General features: G+C 48.0%; 1 protein-coding gene across 6 annotated transcripts in view; it reads left to right on the plus strand.

The window, feature by feature from the left end:
* The window catches only part of SPTAN1 (spectrin alpha, non-erythrocytic 1), a 316746-nt gene that overhangs the window by 125919 nt on the left and 164751 nt on the right, over positions 1-26076 (plus strand). For 4 of the 6 annotated variants that reach the window (XM_069237004.1, XM_069237009.1, XM_069237003.1 and 1 more), the window contains 18 exons: positions 5477-5625; positions 7903-7962; positions 8820-9018; positions 9851-9955; positions 10050-10070; positions 11343-11378; positions 11899-11946; positions 14473-14564; positions 17139-17283; positions 17574-17755; positions 18602-18701; positions 18804-19001; positions 19105-19251; positions 19488-19591; positions 20129-20291; positions 22869-23000; positions 23854-23991; positions 24746-24850. In XM_069237004.1, coding sequence (XP_069093105.1) covers positions 5477-5625; positions 7903-7962; positions 8820-9018; positions 9851-9955; positions 10050-10070; positions 11343-11378; positions 11899-11946; positions 14473-14564; positions 17139-17283; positions 17574-17755; positions 18602-18701; positions 18804-19001; positions 19105-19251; positions 19488-19591; positions 20129-20291; positions 22869-23000; positions 23854-23991; positions 24746-24850 — 2124 coding nt within the window. The remainder of the gene's footprint in view (positions 1-5476; positions 5626-7902; positions 7963-8819; positions 9019-9850; positions 9956-10049; positions 10071-11342; positions 11379-11898; positions 11947-14472; positions 14565-17138; positions 17284-17573; positions 17756-18601; positions 18702-18803; positions 19002-19104; positions 19252-19487; positions 19592-20128; positions 20292-22868; positions 23001-23853; positions 23992-24745; positions 24851-26076) is intronic. The other 2 variants (XM_069237007.1, XM_069237006.1) reach the window with 1 other exon arrangement.

Genomic DNA, 26076 nt, shown 5'->3' on the forward strand with positions numbered 1-26076 from the left:
TTGGTCTGCAACCTGTGCCTGTCACCTGAGCACAGCGAAGACACCTGCGAGGCCTGTCGTGCGTTCCGGTCCCGAAAAACACTCCGAGACCGTCGAGCCAGAAGACTTCAGATGGCGTCCGCACCGACAGCCCAACGGGAGTTCGAGGTACAGGAAGAAGAAGGTACCTTCTCGATCCAAGACTCAGACTCCGAAGGATTCGACGATACACAAACCGTGAGTAAGACGTCGAAATCCACTCAGAAGAACATTTACAAGGCCCAGGGGACGCCACTGCCACCAGGCCATGGCTCCACCCATAAATTCGGTGACCGTCCGTCGGCACCGAAAAAGGCCCAAACAGTGCCGAGATCGTCCGACTCCGGTCGAGACACCGGCACGCAGCCTTCTCGGGACCGAGAAAGTGCTGGAGACAAGCCTCGACACCGAGATGCCGGTGCCGACACGGCTCGACGCCGAGACAGCGGCACCGAAACAGATCGACGCCGAGAGGTTTCGGCCCCGAAAAAGAAAAGAGTCACCTCGGAGCCGAAAAAACACGCAGACAGGGTTTCGATGCCGAAACAAACTGCAAGCGACCCAGCTTCAGGCTCTTATACAGAAGAGCACTCGCTAACCTCCCAAATGCAGAAGCATAGGTTTGAGGAAGAGCTGCAAGCAACTGATGTGGACCATACGCAAAAGCGTATCTTCATACAGCAGGGGACAGGAAAAATAAGCACCCTTCCCCCCATTAGGAGAAAGAGAAGGTTGGAGTTCCAGACGGAACAGACACCACAACCAAAAGTGGTGAAAAGAGTTACCCCACCACCCTCTCCTCCGCCTGTGATTAACGTCTCACCAGCACAAACTCCATCACACTCCCCAGCTCACACCACCATTAGCCAGGGTGACCAAGATCAGGACGCATGGGACCTATACGACGCCCCAGTGTCAGATAACAGTCCGGAGGCATACCCTACAAAGCCATCTCCACCAGAAGACAGCACCGCGTATTCTCAAGTGGTGGCTAGAGCAGCACAATTTCACAACGTAAGCCTCCACTCAGAACAGGTCGAGGATGATTTCTTATTCAACACCCTCTCCTCCACCCACAGCTCCTACCAAAGCCTGCCTATGCTCCCTGGTATGCTCCGGCACGCAAAAGACATCTTTAAGGAGCCGGTCAAAAGTAGGGCAATCACACCAAGGGTGGAAAAAAAGTATAAGGCGCCTCCTACAGACCCGGCTTTCATCACTACACAGCTGCCACCAGACTCTGTCGTTGTAGGAGCAGCTAGGAAAAGGGCCAACTCTCACACATCTGGAGATGCACCACCCCCAGATAAAGAAAGCCGCAAGTTCGATGCAGCTGGTAAAAGAGTCGCAGCACAAGCTGCAAACCAGTGGCGCATCGCGAACTCCCAGGCACTACTTGCGCGCTATGACAGAGCCCACTGGGACGAGATGCAACATCTCATTGAACATCTGCCCAAGGACTTACAAAATAGGGCAAAACAAGTGGTTGAGGAGGGACAGACCTTTTCCAACAACCAGATCCGCTCCTCCATGGACGCTGCAGATACAGCTGCACGGACAATTAATACATCTGTAACTATCAGAAGGCATGCATGGCTCCGAACGTCTGGATTTAAACCAGAGATTCAACAAGCAGTTCTCAATATGCCTTTTAATGAAAAAGAACTGTTCGGTCCAGAAGTGGACACAGCGATTGAGAAACTCAAAAAAGATACGGACACTGCCAAAGCCATGGGCGCACTCTACTCCCCGCAGAGCAGAGGGAATTACAGCACATTCCGTAAAACGCCCTTTCGAGGGGGGTTTCGAGGTCAAAGCACACAAGCCAGCACCTCACAAGCCACACCGTCCAGTTACCAGGGACAGTATAGAGGAGGTTTTCGGGGACAATATAGAGGAGGGCAATTCCCTAGAAATAGAGGAAGATTTCAAAGCCCCAAAGCCCCTACTATTAAACAGTGACTCACAGGTCACTCACCCCCTCCACACAACACCAGTGGGGGGGAGAATAGGCCATTATTACAAAGCATGGGAGGAAATCACTACAGACACTTGGGTTCTAGCAATTATCCAACATGGTTATTGCATAGAATTTCTACAATTCCCTCCAAACATACCACCAAAAGCACAAAATTTAACAACACACCATTCCAATCTCCTGGAGATAGAAGTGCAGGCACTATTGCAAAAGAATGCAATCGAATTAGTGCCAAACACACAAATAAACACAGGAGTTTACTCACTGTACTTTCTGATACCAAAGAAGGACAAAACACTGAGACCAATCCTAGACCTCAGAGTAGTGAACACTTTCATCAAATCAGACCACTTCCACATAGTCACACTACAAGAAGTATTGCCATTGCTAAAACTACACGACTACATGGCAACTTTAGACCTCAAGGATGCTTATTTCCATATACCAATACACCCATCGCACAGGAAATACCTAAGGTTTGTATTCAAAGGAATACATTACCAATTCAAGGTACTGCCTTTCGGATTAACAACCGCACCAAGAGTCTTTACCAAATGTCTAGCGGTAGTCGCTGCACACATAAGAAGGCAGCAAATACATGTGTTCCCATATTTGGACGACTGGCTAATCAAGGCCCATTCGTTCAAACAGTGCTCAAATCACACAAATCAGATCATACAAACCCTCTTCAAACTAGGGTTCACCGTCAATTTCACAAAATCCAAAATTCTGCCACGCAAGGTACAACAATACTTGGGAGCCATAATAGACACATCAAAAGGAGTAGCCACTCCAAGTCCACAAAGAATTCAAAATTTCAGCACCATCATACAACGCATGTATCCAACACAAAAGATACAGGCAAAGATGGTATTACAACTCCTAGGCATGATGTCATCATGCATAGCCATTGTCCCAAACGCAAGACTGCACATGAGGCCCTTACAACAATGCCTAGCATCACAGTGGTCTCAAGCACAGGGTCACCTTTTAGATCTGGTGTTAATAGACCGCCAAACTTACCTCTCGCTTCTGTGGTGGAACAACATAAATTTAAACAAAGGGCGGCCTTTCCAAGACCCAGTGCCACAATACGTAATAACAACAGATGCTTCCATGACAGGGTGGGGAGCACACCTCGATCAACACAGCATACAAGGACAATGGAACGTACATCAAACAAAACTGCATATCAATCACCTAGAACTTCTAGCAGTTTTTCAAGCACTAAAGGCTTTCCAACCAATAATAGTTCACAAATACATTCTCGTCAAAACAGACAACATGACAACAATGTATTATCTAAACAAGCAGGGGGGGACGCACTCCACGCAGTTAAGCCTGCTAGCACAAAAAATTTGGCATTGGGCAATTCACAACCAAATTCGCCTAATTGCACAGTTTATACCAGGGATACAAAATCAACTCGCAGACAATCTCTCTCGAGATCACCAACAGGTCCACGAATGGGAAATTCACCCCCAAATTCTGAACACTTATTTCAAACTCTGGGGAACACCTCAGATAGACTTGTTTGCGACAAGGGAGAACGCAAAATGCCAAAACTTCGCATCCAGATACCCACACAAACAATCCCAAGGCAATGCCCTATGGATGAACTGGTCAGGGATATTTGCTTACGCTTTTCCTCCTCTCCCTCTCCTTCCTTACCTGGTAAACAAACTCAGTCAAAGCAAACTCAAACTCATATTAATAGCACCAACTTGGGCAAGGCAACCCTGGTACACAACGCTACTAGATCTATCAGTGGTACCCTGCATCAAATTGCCCAACAGGCCAGATCTGTTGACACAGCACAACCAAAAGATCAGACACCCAGATCCAGCATCGCTGAATCTAGCAATCTGGCTCCTGAAATCCTAGAATTTGGGCACTTACAACTTACCCAAGAATGTATGGAAGTCATAAAACAAGCAAGAAGGCCATCCACCAGGCACTGCTATGCAAGTAAATGGAAGAGGTTTGTTTGCTACTGCCATATTAATCAAATACAACCATTACACACAACTCCAGAACATGTAGTGGGTTACTTGCTTCACTTACAAAAATCTAACCTAGCTTTCTCTTCCATTAAGATTCACCTTGCAGCAATATCTGCATACCTGCAGACTACCTATTCAACTTCCCTGTATAAAATACCAGTCATTAAAGCATTCATGGAGGGCCTTAGGAGAATTATACCACCAAGAACACTACCTGTTCCTTCATGGAACCTAAATGTTGTCCTAACTAGACTTATGGGTCCACCTTTTGAACCCATGCACTCCTGCGACATACAGTTCCTAACCTGGAAGGTGGCATTTCTCATCGCCATTACTTCCCTGAGAAGAGTAAGCGAGATTCAGGCGTTTACTATACAGGAACCTTTTATACAACTACACAAAAATAAAGTCGTCCTAAGGACCAATCCTAAATTTTTGACAAAGGTTATTTCACCGTTCCATCTAAATCAAACAGTGGAACTTCCAGTGTTCTTTCCACAGCCAGATACCGTAGCTGAAAGGGCACTACATACATTAGATGTCAAAAGAGCATTGATGTATTACATTGACAGAACAAAAAACATCAGAAAGACTAAACAACTCTTTATTGCATTTCAAAAACCTCATGCAGGAAACCCAATTTCAAAACAAGGTATAGCCAGATGGATAGTTAAATGCATCCAAATCTGCTACCTTAAAGCTAAACGACAGCTGCCCATTACACCAAGGGCACACTCAACCAGAAAGAAAGGTGCTACCATGGCCTTTCTAGGAAACATCCCAATGCAAGAAATATGTAAGGCAGCCACATGGTCTACGCCTCACACATTCACCAAGCACTACTGTGTAGACGTGTTATCCGCACAACAAGCCACAGTAGGTCAAGCCGTATTAAGGACATTATTTCAGACTACTTCCACTCCTACAGGCTGATCCACCGCTTTTGGGGAAATAACTGCTTACTAGTCTATGCAGAACATGCGTATCTACAGCGACAGATGCCATCGAACTGAAAATGTCACTTACCCAGTGTACATCTGTTCGTGGCATCAGTCGCAGTAGATTCGCATGTGCCCACCCGCCTCCCCGGAAGCCTGTAGCAGTTTGGAAGTTACCTTCAATTATTTATATATGTATCATCTCAACCTTAAATAGGTGCATACTTAGTCACTCCATTGCATGGGCACTATTACTGCAATTCAACTCCTACCTCACCCTCTGCGGGGAAAAACAATCGAAGATGGAGTCGACGCCCATGCGCAATGGAGACAAAAGGAGGAGTCACTCGGTCCCGTGACTCGAAAGACTTCTTCGAAGAAAAACAACTTGTAACACTCCGGCCCAACACCAGATGGCGAGCTATTGCAGAACATGCGAATCTACTGCGACTGATGCCACGAACAGATGTACACTGGGTAAGTGATATTTTCATTTTGAAACCTGTCTGATCTAAATGTTATTACTCTCTCCTTTTCAGGACTGGTGGAAGGTGGAGGTGAATGACCGTCAGGGATTTGTGCCTGCGGCGTACGTAAAAAAGCTGGACCCTGCCCAGTCATCGTCCCGCGAGAACCTTCTTGAAGAGCAGGGCAGCATTGCCCTGCGACAGGAGCAGATCGACAACCAGTAAGACTTTTCAAGAGTCCCATCTGCGTCAAGTCTCTTGATCATAGGTTCCTGCATATGGAAAGGCCAGAGTCTGGAAAAAGATCTGCATCTCTCCAGCAAAAGTAGAAAAGAGTGAGCCCTTGCCATGCCGCAGGGCCTGAAAAGCCACTGATCAGAGTCCGTTCTCCTTCCCTATAACTGCTCGGCCTCTTCTGCCCGGGAGCCATGTTACCAGCACCGCTCCTCTTTACTGCATTCCTGTTATGGCTTGTCTTCTAACCCACCTAGTCTCTTCTCCTTTTCCCTATATTTTGTGTGAAGCTCCTTTTCTACCTCAGCTTCCTGATGTCTGGTTTTCAATTGCACTGAAATAATGGATATTCTGTGGGGTTACCAGATGTGTCTGGCACAGGGACAGCACCTAACAATTGTGATCTGTGTTGCAGTTCAACTACAGTATGGTTGTCCACCTCATTTTTTATTTTGACCCATTTTCCAGGTGACACTTGTAAGATTTACCTTACCATGAGGTTAGGTGAGCGAAAACCGAGTATTCAGTCCTTTATTCTTATTTACAGTTGTCTCCATATGCGGGATGTTGAGATGGTGTATCCTGTGGGCAGGTTGGAAGTTCCTTGAGAGACTAGTCCTGCATTGTGACAGCTAATAGTGACAGGCAGTTGTCGGGCATAGGATGTGTATGTTTGAAGATGGGAGGCAGTGCGCAGGAGCGAAGCAGCTGCTGCAGAGGGAAGGGTAGGAACCACTTTAGGACACCAATGGGGGACCTTACAGGTTTCATTGTAGTGTGGTAAAACTGACCTCTCCTTGGGATGTAGAGCAGAAAAGGTTCGCCAGCAGAGTAGGAGGGGATTTGCAGTTCACAGGACAGACTAAACGGACAAGTAGTAGTTATTGTGGCGTGAGCGATGCGCCCGGCTGCTCTGGCAGGCCTGGGGAGATGCACAGTGATTGTTCCAGAGCTGGCTTAACGCAGATGTGAAAGAGATGGCGTTGAGTGAGGGAGCTGTGCAGATGTTATTGTGGTAGGAAGAGTTGTGCAGATCTTAAAGCAGGGAGTTTGCAGGTCTCCTGGCTGAGGGGGAAGAGCTTTCTGACTGTCATGGCTGAGGGTAGAGAGCTCTGCTGTTCCATAGCAGAACATTAGGATCTGTGACTGTCATGGCTGAGGGGGTAGAGCTCTGCTGTTCCATAGCAGAACATTAGGATCTGTGACTGTCATGGCTGAGGAGGGAGAGCTCTGCTGTTCCATAGCAGAACATTAGGATCTGTGACTGTCATGGCTGAGGAGGGAGAGCTCTGCTGTTCCATAGCAGAACATTAGGATCTGTGACTGTCATGGCTGAGGAGGGAGAGCTCGGCTGTTTCATAGCAGAACATTAGGATCTGTGACTGTCATGGCTGAGGGGGTAGAGCTCTGCTGTTCCATAGCAGAACATTAGGATCTGTGACTGTCATGGCTGAAGAGGGAGAGCTCTGCTGTTCCATAGCAGAACATTAGGATCTGTGACTGTCATGGCTGAGGAGGGAGAGCTCTGCTGTTCCATAGCAGAACATTGGGATCTGTGACTGTGATGGCTGAGGAGGGAGAGCTCTGCTGTTCCATAGCAGAACATTAGGATCTGCGACTGTCGTGGCTGAGGAGGAGAGCTCTGCTGTTTTATAGCAGAACTTGTACTATAGGATCAGTGACTGTCCTGGCTGAGGAGGGAGAGCTCTGCTGTTCCATAGCAGAACATTGGGATCTCTGACTGTCATGGCTGAGGAGGGAGAGCTCTGCTGATTAATAGCAGAACATTGGGATCTGTGACTGTCCTGGCTGAGGAGGGAGAGCTCTGCTGTTCCATAGCAGAACATTAGGATCCTGTGACTGTCATGGCTGGGTGGTGCTGCCATGACACCATGATATGATTGTGGCTGGATTGCTAGAGGCGAGTTACTGATGTGCTGGCCTGCAGCACCCTTGCTTCACCCTGTTCACAGATTATGGCATTTGGTTTTTCTCCCAGCTGTTTCTTAACTGTATTTTTTTGGGGCCACAGGTGGTTACATGTATGAAGATCCCAGACACGGGTGGGTTTAGTCTGCATGGGGTGTTTTCTTTGCTTCTCCAGTGCCTTCATATTTAATACTCTGACTGTGGACTGTTCCAACCTGCTCTGCACTTACTCCCCTGAGAGTCTCCCAACCAAAGCACTGCTGTGAGCTTCTTTCCTTTTTGTTAATAATACTAATAATTTTGCATGCCTTGCTGTGCTCCCTCTGTCTGTGCAGGGCACCCGCAGCTAAGGAGGCCGGCAGCGTATCTCTGCGCATGAAGCAGGTTGAAGAACTGTGAGTAGGTCCTGCTTTTGTTCTGCGTCTGCCCCCCATGCTTCCGTGGTGCACCCTGTAACTTTGTTTAGCACTCTCCGGCCTGTTCTGGGGTACCCCCGTGTGTTCAGGGTTGGTGTCTGCTGCATTTATTTTTGAGCTGGTGAGTGAGGCTTCGGTACCATGCTTGCCGGAGCGTTGGGATCTGTAATGCATTGTGTGAGCCGCAGTGTCCCGCCAAGGTGTGCTCGATAGGTAAACGTCTCAAATGCTCTGCTAAAAAAAAGGGTAAAGAAAACGTGAGGTAAAAAAAAAGTTTTGGGTAATGTTAGGTGTGGTCCCTGTTGGTGGTATGCACAGTCCCCCTGTCGTTTCTGCCCAGCGTTGGCTCACACCTCGCATTACGCACCCTCTTGGCTTCCTTTCCCTTGTATTTTGGGCTTTAATCAGAAAGTGCGCTTGTTACTTGTTGGAGTTTGAAAGCTGAAGTGTGCGCTGCTTTTATCGTCGCGTGGTAAGGCACGGTTTTTGGTGGTGGTTCTGTAGCATAGATGAGCCCTCACCTTTCCTTACATTGCATAAAGCAAGTACTGTCACCTGGTCAGTGACACAATTCATCGGTTCTCAGACTTCTGGCTATTCCTGGAGTATCTCAGGAAAACAAACTGACTCTCTGCCCTGGTTCTACCCTTTTTCTGTTTCCCTGCCCTGCCACCTCTGTTTCCTGCCTTGCACCTCTCTCCTCCACCTGTCTCCTCTCTTCCTTTGTCTCCCTTCTTCTCTACTGGCCTGTCCTCCCTGTCCCTCATCTCTCTGGTGTCTTCTTCCTACTCTCCTCTCTGCTCTGCTCCTCCCTTCCTCTCTGCTCCTCCCCTCAGGTATGGCTCTCTGCTGGAAATGGGCGAGAAGCGCAAGGACATGCTGGAGAAAAGCTGCAAGAAGTTCATGGTCTTCCGTGAGGCCAATGAGCTGCAACAGTGGATCAACGAGAAGGAGGCCGCCCTGACCAACGAGGAAGTGGGCGCTGACCTGGAGCAGGTGGAGGTGCTGCAGAAGAAGTTCGATGACTTCCAAAAGGTGAGCATCCTACACCCTCCTTGACAGGCAAACCAGCAGCTCATGCGCTGCCATCTTATTTTTTTTTCTTCTTTGCAACATTTAATTCTTGACAAAACATCACAATTACATTATGAACAGCTGACACTGAGTAACTGTCGTATCTAGTAAACCCTGCGAGGTCGGCAGTAGACACAGTACTTGATCCCACCCGGAATGTAGGATCAACTGTGCACCGTCCGGACACGGGGTCTCGTTGACGGAAGCGACACAAGACAGCCAGTCGTTTTACAGCAAGAGAATAGGGTAACGTGGAGGTGGGGGAGGGAATGAGGCAAGGGGAGAGGAGGGCCAAGGGAACAGGGGAATAGTGAATAGTGCTGGAGAACAAAGGCATTTCCAATCCAGAGCTGTAGCATGATTACACAGAAATCTAACGTCCTCATAATGCTACCAAGAAGAACCACAGAGGTAACATCTGTGCTAGCACAGTTTGTCGCCCGGCCTCCCGCCTCGTGGCTTGTGTCCTTGGAGTAGAGTGCCATTTCATGCCCCCATCCACACCTCGCCCGTTGGACGCTCGATGTCTCGCCACCTTGGCTCTACCTGTTTGCAAGCGCATTAAATGGAATGTAGGCCTGGACTGGAGCTGGGATGTGCATGAAAGTATCAGAGCCCTCCTGAAAGTGTCCTATTAATCGGTGTTTGTATCCTGCGGCTCCTGCACCATCTCGGCCAGGGCTGGGGGTGCGGGAACTTTAGAAGATAGTCTGTGGCGGCTCTTAGTGCAGAAATGGGATGTGCAGGGCTTGGACCCTTAACAGAGCGAGACTGAGTCTTTTTTTTCTTTAAGGATTTAAAAGCCAACGAGTCTCGCCTCAAGGATATCAACAAGGTGGCGGATGACCTGGAGTCGGAGGGTCTAATCGCGGAGGAGGTGCAGGCTGTGCAGCAGCAGGTGAGGCGTTGTCCGCTCCCTACACGCGACCCCGCACCTTTGCCTTGCTCGCCTTGGTAGCCGTGTTCACTGTTTACTCTTTCTTTCCTTTCAGGAAATGTATGCAGCACCACGGGTAAGTGGATCGCTCCCGTGATCCCCTTTCTGTCTGTATTGTCTCTCAAATAAGGGTTTATTTGTATTTCGAGATGATAAAGCGCCTCTTGTGACATGATCACTCCTCCACCCGAACGTTTCAACTGATGCTGCGTTATTTCGACTCTGTAGTGAACTGGACCCTGCTGTCCAGGCCCCAGTCCATCTGCTCTGACCCCTCAAAAGTGTATGTGGAATCGGCTAATCCTTGATTGGCGCAGTTAACTTACTTACATGACCCTAGTTTATGGTGCATTGGGTACCCAGGGCTAGTATTAAATGTCGCCAGTCACCTGCAGCATTTCTTATGCCACTTCTGTCAGGGCAAAGTGAAAACATTGCTGTCGGCATGCCATCGCAGCCAAGGTGGGCAGCTTGTAAACTACCAACTGACATGGAAAATAACCCTTTTGCCAGGTCCAAATCTTCCTTTCTAATACCTAGAAGTCACCCCAAAGGAAGGCCGTCTAACTCCGTAAGATAGGGTGGTGATATTAAATGGGCATGCTGAATTAAACTTTAAATATCCTGACAATAAAAACTCGCAGTGCTCGTTTTTACTCCAGTAAGGCCAGTAGCGTCATTATCTAATATGACGTTTAACTGTCCTTTTGCAGTAAGTGCTGACTTCCATATGGGACCACTCAATATGGCACTTCAGGGTATCAAATGAATTGTTACCTTAAAACCATCTCCTTTCAGGGATTGGATTTAATGTTCCGTTTAAGCGGAGGAAACTTCGGTACCACTTTCTTGCCCAAAACTGCGATGGCCCTTTCTGACAATCCTTGGCTGTTGTCCACCCGAGGCAGCATGCTGTCCCCTTGCTAGCAAGTATGAAATGCTCCAGGGAACAGAGGGAGGAGGTGTGACCTTCTCCAGCGGGAGGACTAACAGGGTGTTGCCCTAGATGGCCCGTCTACGTCGAGGCACCCGCCTCACAACTTGGCCTACCCTCGCTCTAAGTGAATGGCCTAAAACACTGAGTTTCAGTTTGGGATTTGGATAATTTTAAAGAAAATACAGTGACTGGTGTGAAGAATAAGACCTGAATCTGTGCTCTGCTAATTTGAAGGACATAATCTTAAAAAATACTAAGACTCCGTAGGTGGTGTTTTAAACATCACAATGTTGGCAAAGAATGTGAAGTGATCCATCTTCCTGCCTTGTTCGGCACAGCTTTGGGGTTCTGTTCGGTCAGTCTGTTACAGTTGTATCGCGTGCACTCTTCATTTCATGTTTTGTGTTGCAGGACGACACGGATTCCAAGACTGCATCACCATGGAAGGTGAGGATGTCTCCACACGTCTCCTTGTATTGGATAGTTTTAGCCCCATGGGGTTGGAAGGGCAGTGGAGCATTCGGGGGCCATTTCTGTGTCCGTATCACTCACTTTACAGTGTAAGAGCCGGGTGAGGCCTAAAGCAGTGATTTGTTGTGCGAAGCATCATGGCTCAGGGAGGAAGTGGCATGAGGTTGAAAGGGGAGGTTATAGCATCTGACCTTGAGAGACAGTATTTGTAGTGGGAGAGTAAAAGTGGACTGAAGAAGGGCTTGAGGCAGATGATCTGTGAATTGTTCTTTGTTTTATGATGTGTGTTATGATCAGGTGAACATGCTCTTGTTTGCGATGCAGATAATTACTTACTGATTTGTGCACCTGGAGTGTCTGATCTGCGTGACAAATGGGTTTGTTTGTGGTATACTTTTCTGGGATATACCTTTGGGGGCCTCTAATAGCCTGTCTTGTGCTGAATTCACTCCTGACTGTCAGATTCTTTAAGCTATGTTTACTTTCCTCCCTCTAGTCTGTTAAGATGGCTGTGCACTCGGTGGCAACCTTCAATTCCATCAAGGTAAGAAGGATTTCATTAGGTTTTGTGGCTCACATGAGGCTGCCCTCTCCAAGGGTACAACTGCTGTATGTAGTTTCTCTGTAAGGGGCCTGTTGTGGGAGCCCTGCTTCTGCAGGCGCGGAGGGACATTCCTGGCCAGTCGCTGGTGTCTTGCTAGTAGGTCGTGGCGTGAAGGCTGCTTAGTGAACCTTGGGGATGGGCTCGTTTCCCTCTCTAGTTTGTCCCAAAGTCGAACAGCAATTACTACAAAGCAGTATGGGGTGCAAAACAATAAGCTTGTGAGGTGGAAGATTTTCCACAAATGACACATCGACTGGTAGAACTCTGGGCAGACATAAAGGGATCCGAAAGCCTTGTGCATTGGATTTGAGAATAACTTTCCATTCCCTGGTTTGTTGATTCTTTTAGAAGAGACACCAGAGATTAGTGGTTTGATTAGCAGAGAAAAGTTGATAGTTGACACCATACGAACCACCAGGAAGGATGATGCATCCTGGCAAACGACTCCTGACTGTCCATAACTGGATGACTGGCTGCTAAAAAGCAGCAGTAGCCAACAGCAATGTCTCACTCAGATCCAACTAACAGCACGCCTCCTCCGCAGATCAGGGTTCACGGTCTATGCCAAAAAGTCTAGTCACACCTCAGTCCTCCACAAACACAACCCTCTTTGGGAGTGAAACTAAATAAAGTAACCAGTAAAGCTTACAGAAGCAACAAGAGCGTGATGTCCATTCACAGGCGGATTCCCCCACACCAGGCGCCACGTCCTATAGTAGTCAGGTCAAGCATGAAACTGTTTGCAGAGACTTCCCCTCCCAGCAGATGACTTCTTGCATTGCAGTACTTGCAAATGCAACAGCAGGAATCTTTTCTGGTTTTACATGCTCTGTGTAGGAAGCTGGCTATCTACGCAGTTTACTGAATGTAGGGGTACGCTATGCAGATAGTAAATGCCCCCCTTATTGGCTGAGAGGGATGAAAGTAACCACCATAAATGCTCTTTTGTGGTAGTGCGGACAAGCCGTTTACGTTTATCGGAGGGCAGTGCTAAGCATTTGTTGTACTCTGAGGCACTAACAGACACACTCAAGAAGTTCGAGACCAATTTAGAAAAAATAGTACTGATGTTTATATTATTTTCGATACCAATGTCTTCGGAATTACGCAAGTACTGTACAAGATATCCACTTTTACAGGTAGGCAAAGATGTCACTCAAATGCGTTTGTTTACATGCCCTGGAGTGTCTGGATGCAGAGGTGCTGGGTCGATTGGTAGCCTTATGCACTGCACCACTGGTGAAGAAAGGGGGCGCCTAGAAACAGGCTGCTGGGAGGGTTGCAGGGCCTGGGGACAAGTCAGGAATCTCCCAAAGGGGAGCTTAGTTTGTGAGGGTTGATTGTGGACCCAGGTCGGGGAGCTCGGGTCCAGAGGGTCTTGGACTGCTGTCCCGGTCCATCAAATGTGCTCACTGTGCCTAGTCAGACCTGCAGAGGGTGGAAGAAAAACCCTCTTGACCACTCTTGGTGTCCGCTTGCCGCTGTGGTGACTACACCCCCTATATCATCACTTCCTGTGGAGGGTGGGCATAACCCTGTCCCAGAGTTCCTAGTTCCACCCAAAAAAAAACAGACATGATAGCAGAACCCTTCCTTTGTGGAGCACGTTGGATTATTTAACTGTGCTTTTGCAGCACAAAATATGACACAAATATTTTAAGATTCAATTTTTTTCAGCTCCCTGAGGTAGACATTAGTAAAGCCAAGGACCTTGTAACAGGTGGTAATAAATCTTGCAGGCTGTGTTGGTATGTAAAGGAATTACTGCCACATTTTTTTGCTTTTGTCCTAATTTGCACACAGCAAGGAAGAGATGTTTAAGAAATGTTTTAGTAGATAGCTAAATAGGAACTTAACTGATATTGTGATGTCCGAGTGGGGCTGATTTACAGTGAACGGAAGCATTTAAGTTTTTAGACTTGGTAATTAAAGAAATGACTGCTCATATTAGTAAATGTTGATTTTAAAAAAAAGCTTGTAGTAGCTTTCCCCACACAGGATGGGGAGAGGTTGTATGTTTTTCTCCACGGGGCAGGACATGGGTTTCAGTGGCTTATTTTAGCTCGTGGTACTGGAGCGTGTGGCCTTTCACCAGTTCTTTGTTCATTATAGACACAAGGTTAGCTGGGCTCCTTCCTCAACAGACAGAGTGAAGGCCGTCTGAAGTGTGCTGCAGACAGGAGACGAGGATGTGGCAGCCTTCCTCCTCTTACGTTCAGTAGTTGGGCTGTATAGTGCCCCAACAATGGGAATTGTTCTGCAGGAGCTTCCCCCATTGACAACATAAACATATGATAATCATGTCTTTACCATGCTGGCTCTTTAATTTGTGAGTTCTTACACTCTGTCTTTGTTTATTCTGTCTCCCTTAATTCATTACTTTCACTCTAATGGATGTTGAACTTGAAAGTTGTATATTGCTGAAAAGCAGCACCTGGTGTCTGTCTTCTCTCTCCCTCTTGGCAGGAGTTGAATGAGCGATGGAGGGCCTTACAACTACTGGCCGAAGAGAGGAGTCAGCTTCTCGGCAGCGCACACGAAGTGCAAAGATTTCACAGGTAATAACGGGGTGCAGTCCTGTGAGATTTAGCAGATAGTACTTAGTGATTCTTTTTTGTTTTCACCTCAGCCCAGTTCTGATCTACCTTTCAAGCAGCATAGCCCCACTGGTCTGCCTGGGTAACTTAAGACACTCTGCAGATTGTATTGATCTTCCAATGTAACTTTGCCTAAAACATTCTAGGTGTAGAAACGTTTAAAGAAAAGTTCTCAGGGTATTAAGTCTGAATCATGTCTACAGATCTGTCAATAGTTGTTCCATAATATATGCTGTCGTTCATTCAGCTATGGTGTGCGCTGCAGGCTCTATTGTGTTAACAGGCAAGATTGATTTAGTATGTTTTGCAATTGAGCAAGTCAAACAAATGTATTAAAATGTCCATTGTCTCAATTTACAGTGTCCTCTATCTGTTTTCCAACCTGTGGTCCGGGGACCGTTGGGGGTCCGCGAAGCCTCCACAGGGGGTCCGGACTGCTTAGAAAATTAAATAATAACAGATCAGGTCACCAGCTTTCAGTAATGACTCATTGGGGGCTACTGTGATTCCAATAATGATTCAGTGGGTGTCCCCGGATTCCAGTAATGATAAAGTGGGGGTCCACAGAAGTCAAAAGGTTGGGAACCACTGCTCTATCTAAATGCCCCAATAACTTTCAAATTGAGAATATTTCATGGCATCCTCAACTCAGTATGCTGCCTCCAATCCAGTTCACTTATGTTGGCATAAGAGGAGCATATCTGATACCCATGACTGTTCCCCGGTTGTGCGGATGATGCGCACCCTTTAACATGAACACTTGTGGAATTCATTTTGTTTAACAGTGTGCATCTTGGTGTGTTCTCTATAGTGGCTTGACCCAGAACATTGAAAAGATCTTCTGTCCTCCAACCCTTTGTCTCTGTTTATTGCACCTTTTGGGAAGGTGAAACTACAAAGTTCAAACAACTGGTCATCAGTCTAAGAAATGTAATGAGAGGAGATCCACGCAGTCGGTCGTTGCAGCAGGTGCCTGCAGATGCTGGGGAGTGACTCCTTCACTTCAAGGGAGATTCCTTCTTTCTTCTAGTGCAGACTGAAGACATGCTGCCCTCAGTGGATGCATAGCCAGTGGAAATGTTGCAGTTGCTGGCATGAGCACTGGACATTTTTTTTTTAGATATCTTATAGTGACCTGGTGCAGTGACCTGTAGTGAAAATGGGTGCATGCACCCGTTTCATGTAGACTGGAGTGGCAGGCCTGCAGAACCATATGCATGGGCTCCCTATGTGTGGCAGAATAACTGCTGCAGCCCGTAGGGACACCCTGGAACCCTAATGCCCTGGGTACCTAGGTACCATATACAAGGGACTTCCATGTGTGACCACTGTGTCAATTGTAGGAAGAAAAAGGTACAGTTACCAAGTTAGGAGGGAGAGTGCATAATCACTGGGGTCCTAGTTAGTGGGGTCCCAGTGAACAAAGGCAAACACTCGTGACAACAGGTGGAAAAATGGGGGTAACTATGCCAAGAAAGAGGGTACTTTCCTACAGGTACCCAGGCTACTGGGGCACGAGGGGTTCCCCATGGGCTGCAGCATGTATTATGCCAGCCATGGGGAGCCCATGCAAAGTGTCTGTGGGCCTGCCATTGCAGCCTGCGTGAAAAGGTGCATGCACCCTTTCACTACAGGTCACTGCAAGTCACTCCTATGGCTGGCCCTCCTAGCCCAGAGGACAGGGTGCAGGTCCCTGTGTGTGAGGGCAACCTTCAGTTTCATTGCACTTGACTTCGTAAGTGGAAGGGAATCCATGCTACCTGTGTACTGAACAAAGGTTACACAATGGTAACTCCAAACCTGGGCATGTTTGGTATGTCACATGTCTGAATCATATCCAATACTGTTGCCAATATTGATTACATGATTCCATGCACTCTATTGGCTCCTTGGAGAACTCTCCCCCCAGTATTGCTCCTGCCAGTCTTATGGGGTTTCCCGGGCAGCCAGCGCCTCTGCCGTCCTACAGGCAGGCTTCTGCCCTCCTGCTGCTTGACCAGCTCAAGCAGGGGAAGGCAGAGCAAAGGATTTCCTATGGGAGATGGAGGCAACCCCCTCTCTCTTGGAAATAGACATTACGTGGTTTGGGAGGGGTAGCCTCCCCAAGCGAAAGGATGCTTTGAAGAGAACATTTGGTGCCCTCCTTGCATAAACCGTTTTGCGCAAGTCGAGGGATCCCTGGCCCCTGCTCTGGCACGAAACTGGACAAAGTAAAGGGGAGTGACCACTCCCTGTCCATCACCACCCTAGGGGTGGTGTCCTGAGTTAATCCAGGGAGTTAATCCAAGTGGCTACTTGATTCTGCCATATACCTAAATAGGGTATTCTAGGGACTTATATGGGGGCACCAGAATGCCAATTGTGGGGTGTGCAAAGTCCTAAGCAACCAAATTACAGGGAGAGAGCACAATCACTGTCAAATCATACTGGCAGCAGGCAAAAAGTGGGGGACGTATGGATTTTAGTGATAAGGAAGCAGTGTCTTGATTCAAGCAGTCCCTCATTTTTTCCTCCATGTTTTCTTTTTTCTTGCAGAGATGCCGATGAAACCAAAGAGTGGATTGAGGAGAAGAACCAGGCCCTCAACACAGACAATTATGGGCATGACCTGGCCAGCGTTCAGGCTCTGCAGCGGAAACATGAGGGCTTTGAGCGTGACCTGGCGGCTCTCGGTGATAAGGTGAGATTCCCGGAGACCTGCCTCCCCTGCAGACCCTTCTTTGCCCTTGTTGCAACCATGTGGAGCCCCCTGTCGCATTAGTTCTGTAGTAGTAAACAACAGCATCTCCCTGGCACAGTTTCTTGAACGCTCGCATTGTATCATGTATGTCTTGTCAGTGTGCCCTGCACTCTGCCTCTCTTGCTGCCACGTGCTTCGCAGACCCAGAGTTGCATTTATTCCACCATCTCTGCTCTACAGCAGGTTTTTTCTTGTCCTGGTCCCATGTTTCCATCTTGCTCTTCCTCCAGGTGAACTCTCTTGGGGAGACGGCGGAGCGCCTCATCCAGTCGCACCCGGAGTCTGCAGAGGATATCCAGGAGAAGTGTACTGAGCTCAACCAGGCCTGGAGCAGCCTGGGGAAACGGGCTGACCAGCGCAAGGAGAAACTGGGCGACTCTCATGACCTCCAGCGCTTCCTCAGCGACTCAAGGTACAGCCTGCTTGACTCTTCTGAGGCAGGGGTGGGGTGACTCGGGTGAACAGGACCGTGGATCCATTTTCGGCCCACAGATCAGATCGTGTCCCCTCTGATCGGAATCAATCACTGCTTGTGCCGTCTGATCTCTACCTCTGACACACGACCCCCGTGTGAGTGGCCATCCATCCGGTGACTGTTAGTATGAGTAGGTTTGTGCCCAAAGATTTTGCGCTCTGATCCTACCCGTGTCTGTCCTTTACTTGTGCACTGTCCCACTGCTCATAGCTGCCCATCGGTGTGTTGTGCCCGCAGATCTCTGGGCATCAGTACGCGTGTGCCCATGAATCTTACCTCTGCCTGCTTACAGGCTTGTCCCTGCCTGTGCAGTCAGTATCATTGTCCCCCACAGATCCTACCTGGGTCCATTGGTGTTTTTTCTATGATCCCTCCCTGTGATGTTTGTGCCCACGCATTGTTTCAGTTCCCTTCCAATAGCTTGGACCCTCTTCCTTTGTAGGATTCAGTGCTTTCAGGTTTTTGTGAGTTTGCATTCCTGACGCTCCACTATTGCCCAGGCAGCCTGGTGCCACTATGCATGGCACTGTTGAAGATCACACATCTTGACTTTCGCTGGAAGGGACATTTTGAAATGTTCCCTGTGTTTTTCTGGGGATGTGCTGCACCTGGTGTGATGAAAGCGTACATGGGAGCATTTGCGTAGTGTCTCGTGCAGTTCAGCATTGCTTACAGAACTCGTCTCCCACTGTAACGACTCCTCACACTTCAGAATGTTCAGTGTTGCAAATTACTAAACTATTCTAACATTTTCTGTCCAATGTTTCCCTTCTAACACGAAAGGGACCTCATGTCGTGGATCAACGGAATCCGAGGGCTTGTGTCCTCCGATGAGCTGGCCAAGGACGTGACAGGAGCCGAGGCTTTACTTGAAAGGCACCAGGTGAGGAACGCAGCATCTTCACGAAGCAGGCTTAGAACATGTGCCGCTGAACAGATCCTGCCCATTGGCTTACCTGTCTGCTAATGTTTTTTTCTTCTTTAGGAACATCGCACGGAGATTGATGCCAGAGCTGGTACTTTCCAGGCATTTGAGCAGTTTGGCCAGCAGCTGCTGGCTCGTGGGCACTATGCCAGCCCAGAGATCAAGGAGAAGCTGGATGTCCTGGACCATGAGCGAGCCAGCCTGGAGAAGGCCTGGGTCCAGCGCAGGATGATGCTGGATCAGTGCCTGGAGTTGCAGGTAGTGCCCTTGTGGTGCTTCAGAGTTCCTTTGTGTTGTCCAGTTTTGTTTCTTGCCCGTTTCAAGACCTTCCGTGACAACAGTCTGTTTTTGCTTTCTGAAGCTGTTTAACAGGGACTGCGAGCAGGCAGAGAATTGGATGGCGGCGCGAGAAGCCTTCCTAAACAGCGAGGACAAAGGCGACTCCCTGGACAGTGTAGAGGCGCTCATCAAGAAGCATGAAGACTTTGATAAAGCCATCAACGTCCAGGTATGACCTGGGGGATCGTTGGATTGGTTAAGATTGTAGGATACACTGACTGGTTCACAAGAGCTGGCCTTATTTAAACCTCTTCTAGATGCTTGTGGCCGGGTTTCTCTTTTAAAACCTGTAAAGAATGCTTGTTGGCTGGAGGGACAGAGCACAATTAGACTTAAGAGAATTTAGGAAATGAAAGGGTGGGGTGTTGGAACAAACTAACCTGAGAAGATTTGTCTCTTGAACAGGAAGAGAAGATTGCTGCCCTTCAGTCTTTTGCTGATCAGCTGATTTCTGGAGACCACTACGCCAAAGGAGACATTTCTGGCAGGTGCAATGAGGTGTTGGATCGGTGAGTATTTGTGGCACTGCTGGGATTCGCTTGCTGCAGAGGCTGCATATGTTTCTTAAGGCATACCGTGCATGTCTGCACTGAGATCTTGAGGTCTTATTAACAAGGTTTTTATGAAATACCTTTAGCATCTCTTCCATAGTGAAACATTACGCCCTCTTTTAGAGGGTGGCGTCTGTCCCTTCTGGCGCGCCACAAAGGAAGAATATAGCAACACTCCCTCACGTTCTTCTCTCTTGTCTCCCTCAAGATTACTTTTGTTTTGGTTCATGCTCCCTCAGCCAAGCATCTCCCTATATGTCATGCCCATACACCCCTAACTAGGCCTACAACAACACGGTGACATCCCCCTCCCTCCCACCCCACTACCCTTTGTACATGATCCTGAATCATTTCCTCCCCGCACACGCACATTGCCTTACGGTCTCCCCTTTTGCAGTGCTCCACTGCTCTCTTGGTATGTTCATACCATTATGGTCTTAACGCATGTGTAAGTGCATTTTAAGTCAGCTCCTGTGTTGGCTTGCTGGCCTGCAGGTGGCGCCGCCTGAAAGCGCAGATGATTGAGAAGCGGTCTAAGCTGGGCGAGTCACAGACCTTGCAACAGTTCAGCCGTGATGTGGACGAGATCGAGGCCTGGATCAGTGAGAAGCTGCAGACCGCCAGTGATGAATCCTACAAAGACCCCACAAACATCCAAGTAGGTGGCCATTGGGTTGTGTTACTAAGGCCAGTCTGTGTTGTGAACTATAACTGCCCTTTACCCCAGCTGTAGCTCCCACAGGATGGCGAAGACGTCCAGATGTCATTCTCCAAGGCACCTTTTCTTGCCACCATTACTGCCTGCCCCTACTTAGCTGGCCAGCAGAAGGCATACCTATTGCCTAGGCGCACGCGCCTGCTGCTGCTGCATTGCACCTCTGCATTTTCCTTTTAGGATGACTGATGGACGTCTTAGTCAGGGATTTAACTTTGTAGCTCCTAGGACCCATGTCATGTTCTACAGATGAATGTGATCTCACGCTGCATCATCCTGTTGTCTTGTTTTGTGTGAGAGACAGATGGTAGTGTTCATGTCATGAGCCTTCCCTGCTGTTTTGAGGGTTGAGGTGATCGCTTTCCCAGTCTGTGTCTGCTAATGGTAGGCTTTATGGCTAAAGTGAAGTATCTGATATGATGTTTGCAGCCTGGCCTAGAGTAGAAATATCTACATCCAGTGTTAGAGAAGATTGTGACTCTGTGTGTGTGTGTGTGTGTACACTGCCTTGACCATCAGCCTCCAGTACAGCTGTGCACATGCTTTGGGGTCCTGCAGGCTGGTTCTGCGCACAGTGTTTAGTGTCTGGGTGCACAAGCTACTCCCTAGGAAGTTGCAGTCTTTAGATGTACCATGTGTTACAGGTGTTTACACACCCTGCTGCGCAGGATCTTGCGTTCTGGTGCTGTTTGCCGGGGCTCTTGGTACTTACTCTAAGTACCACTTAAAGTGCGTTTCCACAAGCTTTGATCTTTGAATTTGCGGCATTTGTGAACGCCACTGGCTGGTGGCCAGCAAGATAATCTAGACTAAAGTTAAATGTGATGAGAGGCTCCAGCAGACCACTTCTGTGCACCTGTGGCCTGCCGTCTTGCAAATGACTATAGAGTAACAACCACTTTAATCCACCTGTGCCCTGCCTTTGAGGCTCCTACCAACCCCTGTCACGCTCCAAAGACTCCTGCAGCTGTTGCAGCATGAATCTTTTCTGGTTTCACATGCTGTGCAGTATTTCGAGGTCACCCTGTGTAGTGCAGTTGTTTTTGGTGTAGCTATTTCCACAGTGTAGAAAAAAGCGGACTCCAGTAGTGATATGAAAATAGGTGCTAGGGAATCCTGCCTTTTGATGGTTCAGTGGACAGCCGAGAGCTCACTGGCCAGCAGTGTAGTTGCTTAGACAGCATAGACCTGATGCATGGTGAGCAAAAACTCATCCAAGGGCCCCTGGACATGCAGAGTTGTAGATACGTGAGGTACGTCCTCAGATGTGGGAGCCGGTTAGTCTCAGGGCTTTACACTGTGGTCCTTGTGCTTGCGCCACAGTTCACTCAGAAGTCGTTAGAGCCTACGGCTTGCAGCTGTGTGCACAATGAGGACGCCAAGGCCTGCAGCTTGAGGCTGTGTGCACATCTGTAATGGAGGTATGCAGATACGAAGTGTGACCTTCCAAACATGGTCCTCTGTATAAGTTCAGTGTTTGAATGGCTGTCTTTGTGCAATTCCCTGTCTTACACACTTTCAAAAGAAATATACTGAATTCATTTTCTTAATCTGTTTTATAGCTTTCCAAACTGCTGGTAAGTTGAGCTGTTAATTACACAACTGTGTAACGTGGTCCACGTGTGTAGAATAAGTGTGGCCACCCGTCTGGTCTTGTCTAGTTTTAAGCTCCATCATCCATCGTCTGTCTGTTCAGTCTTCTTCTAACCCATCATTGCCTTCCATCCAGGTTCTGCTCTTCCCCAGTGTACCCGTCTGGCTTTTCTCATGTAGTGGTTACTCTTACTCGTTTTAACTGGTGTTTGGGCGAGTTCTGCATGGTGTGGTTTTACCAGAGGACAGGAATTGGAGTAATGGGAGCTCTCAGGCAATGAGTGGGGTCACTTGATGTCTGTCCCTACCTCCCAGGGCCTCCTTAGTGTGGGATCAGAGGGAAACACCGAAGGGTCTGCAGACCTCCTGGGAGTCACCCACACAAAGCATCAACCACAGTTTGTGTGTCTTGATCTTCTTTGTGAGTAACTGATTGAGTTAGAATGAAACAAGTGGAGTTAGGGGTTGAGGAGTTTAATGGGGTGCATGTTTAGGGGTGTAGGGTCTGTTCAGTCGCACTGGATGTGAAGGAATGTCTTTGTTATGCATTGGGCTGAGCACAGGTAACACACCATGCAGAACAGTTCATGGCAGCGGTGTTCCTTTGTCCTGTAGCTAGCTCTCCTTTTTCAGGAGACACTTGTCCATCCTTATAAGCGCCCATTGTGGTCTACCTTCTGTAAAGTGTCCGTCTTGTGGCTCTTGTATATTGTACTCTCAAATATAACCTCTCACCCCCAGCCCAAATCCTTTCCCAGTTCCCTTCCTTAATATTTACAGACACTTCCTCTTCTCTTAGAGACTCTCCAGTCCAAACACAACCCTACCCAAACAGCAGGAGCTGAGTAGTGTGCACACATCTCACCTTCGGCTCTCTGCCCAGCTTGAACCATTGTCTGGTTAATGTTCTCTTGTTACTTCTGTCAGAGTAAACACCAGAAGCATCAGGCCTTCGAGGCAGAGCTCCATGCCAATGCAGACCGAATCCGCGGTGTCATCGACATGGGCAACTCCTTGATTGAGCGCGGGGCATGCGCTGGCAGCGAAGACGCAGTGAAGGTACGTAGCTTGTTCAAGAGTTCTGTGAGCCTTAGCTGGGTCCTGCTATGAAGGCGTAGGGGTTGGGCTTTGCCCGTTAGCTACCATCCTTGGTCTCCATGAAGCTTCAGGCTCAGTTTGTTCTGCTTGAAGTGAATTCTGGATTCTTTGATGCAGTGCAACGTGTGTCCTTGTGGTGGTGTTGGTTGATCCAGATCTAGCTGTGCACTTCTGGGTTGTGCCTACTAGAACATTTCTAGGTGGGCAGTTAGTGCCTCGGCAACCTCTGTACAGCTGTAGTTGCATAAATAAGTGCGGGGTCCATTTTGGTACAACACCAGCTGCGTAGCTTGGGGTGCCCGATCATAGAATCACGAGTCCCAAGTTCAAGGGTTTTCTCTTGCTGCAAGGTACTGTCCCGGGTGGCGGAGGGGAGTGTTCTTTTGTTGCAGCTCTGGGGCCCCCGTTGTTTCACACCCATGGACTAAAGCTCTTCTTTTCATTGGTAACTTTTGTGTTGAGGAATACTTGCAATTATTCGGGGAGGGCCTGGCCTGACCAGTATAGCTGTCTGCAGGACCTAATATTACCTAAGCTATACATGTAGAATGATAGTTTGCTCCACCCAGAGGATTTTCACTCTCTCCTTATACTGTTGGCTGTTTATGTATACATTTGCATTCTATTCTGTGCTTGGATTGCAGTACACAACTGTTGTTCATCTCTATAGTAGTCTGAATCAACACATTCATGTCTTTGTCAGTGGTTGAGTCTTGGATGGCGTAGGGGGCATTACTTTATTTTGAACGTTGCTTATTACCTTTGCCCTACGCAGTGCTGAGTCCAGCCATTCACACTCTCCCAACCCCCACAGGTGCGTCTGGCTGCCCTGGCCGACCAGTGGCAGTTCCTGGTGCAGAAGTCAGCGGAGAAGAGTCAGAAACTAAAGGAAGCCAACAGACAGCAGAACTTCAACACTGGCATCAAGGACTTTGACTTCTGGCTCTCGGAGGTATGTACCAGACACCTGTGCTCTGAACGGTCAGTTAATGAAAAACCTCTCTCATTGGTAAAACCCTACCAGCCAGATGCATGCGATTGTGCAGGGAAAGCCTGTTTGGCTTTGAAACGTTTGGAAAACAGTTCAGCAAGAAATTAGTTTTTCATACCCAGCCTCTCAGGGAAGGTTTGGCTGAATCGGAACAACTAACAGATGTAACCTATTCCTAGGTGGCTGGTTGTACCGCTCCAGAGAAAATTGATTTCCGAAGGGCGGTAGACCTACAAGCCTTGATTGGTCGGATTCTTGAAGATGGGAATGGGGGGCTGATTCTGTAGCTGTGGCTCAAACGGATTCCTGAAGGAGGTTTTGGGGTTGGGTGGGTGTGGGGAGGTGGTCGCTGTTTGAGTTGGAAGACCGAGCCGTGCATACACCTTTCCTTTGGGCTGATTGTTTGCGGGTGGGGGCTATAGCTGCAGATCAAGCATGATTGCGATGCTAGCTCTTACTCAAATGTGGGTGATCCCTAGAGGACAGCTTTCCCTGGGGCATGTCAAACTGATGTAGAGCCTTGGATCTCACTTGTACGTGGGTCTCATTCCAGCATTTGTAGTTGATTTGTAATTTTTTTTTTTTATGTTTCTCCCACAAGTTCCTTACTTGATTAACACACACATTTGGGTTTGGGGACATAATAAAAATTCTTCCCTTCCCTCCACATTCCTTTCCACTGTTTCCTGATACTTGTTTGTTGTGCCGCCTGCAGGTGGATGCTCTGCTGGCATCGGAGGATTATGGGAAGGATCTGGCGTCTGTCAATAACCTGCTCAAGAAACACCAGTTGCTGGAAGCGGATATCTCTGCCCACGAGGTAAGAAAGTCCTGACTTTGCCACCTTGTCTCAAAGGAAGGGTGTTCAGAGTGCCCGGGGAGAGCTTCTGCAACAACCAGGGAATGTTTTTTGGGTCTAAGTGTCTGACCCCGGGGGAAAGACATGCTTGGTAGCTAGGAAGCGCTGGCTGAGGTATTAGAGGCCAGTATCATAAGCTGATACAGAGTTGGGAACTTCCTCAGGAAAATGGATCCATTTCTCAGTGCCTATATCATCTTGTGGCATAATGCTCCCTTACCTGTCGGACCTCTCTGAGTTCAGTAGCACAGAAAACAGCAGAAGCCTCACTCCACACTTTAATTTTGTGGCCCTCTTAAACAGGACACAGAGTATGAACTTTACCCTCAAGCCCTCACAGACTCCCTCGCAGTCAGGGAAACACCTATGACCTATACGCTACCCCAGGGGTTTTAGGACATCTTTTCGTACCTATTTTTATCTTCACAAGGCACATCTGGCATACACATCTATATCCAAAGAGGGATTACTCCTCTCTTTAAATTCCTGTGGTGAAGGTGTTCATGAGGGACTCAGCAGGTGTATCCCCAGGAACACCTGTTGCACCTTCTTAGAAACTAATGTAGTTCTCACGAAGCTCAAGGACTTGGCAGTACCTTTCATGGAAAGTGGCTTTTCTCTTAGCAATAACTTCACTCAGGTGCATCAATGAACTGCAAGCTCACTATTGTAGAGCCTTTTTTTTACAGGTTCACAGAGACCGTGTTTTTTTATTACGAACCCCAAGTTTGTGCCTAAGGAAATATCAGCATTTAATGTGGATCATTCAGTTGAGCTGCCGGTATCCTTTGAACACCCTGGTTTTGTAGCAGAAATCCCTGACATGTGAAACAGGCATTAATATCTTATTTTGATAGGGCTAAAGCTATTCGTAAGATCGGTCTACAATTTGTGGCCCCCTGTAAAGTTCAGTCTTTTGAAAGCAGGCATTGTAGGGTGGATTGTTGAATACTTCCAGACTTGCTATGCAAATGTTCTAAAGTGTGCTCTCCGTACCTTCGGGAGGCACTCTACATGTACGAAGGGGCCACTATGGCTTTCTTGGGTAACATCCCATTAGCTGATATTTGTAAAGTTACTACTTGATCAGCTCCATCCACTTCCACCAAACGGGACTGTGTAAACACATTAGCTTGTCAAGGAGCCGTATTTGGCCAGACTGTATTAGGAACTTTGCTTCAAACATT

The sequence above is a fragment of the Pleurodeles waltl genome, chromosome 6, assembly GCF_031143425.1.
Source record: "Pleurodeles waltl isolate 20211129_DDA chromosome 6, aPleWal1.hap1.20221129, whole genome shotgun sequence".
NCBI lineage: Eukaryota > Metazoa > Chordata > Amphibia > Caudata > Salamandridae > Pleurodeles > Pleurodeles waltl.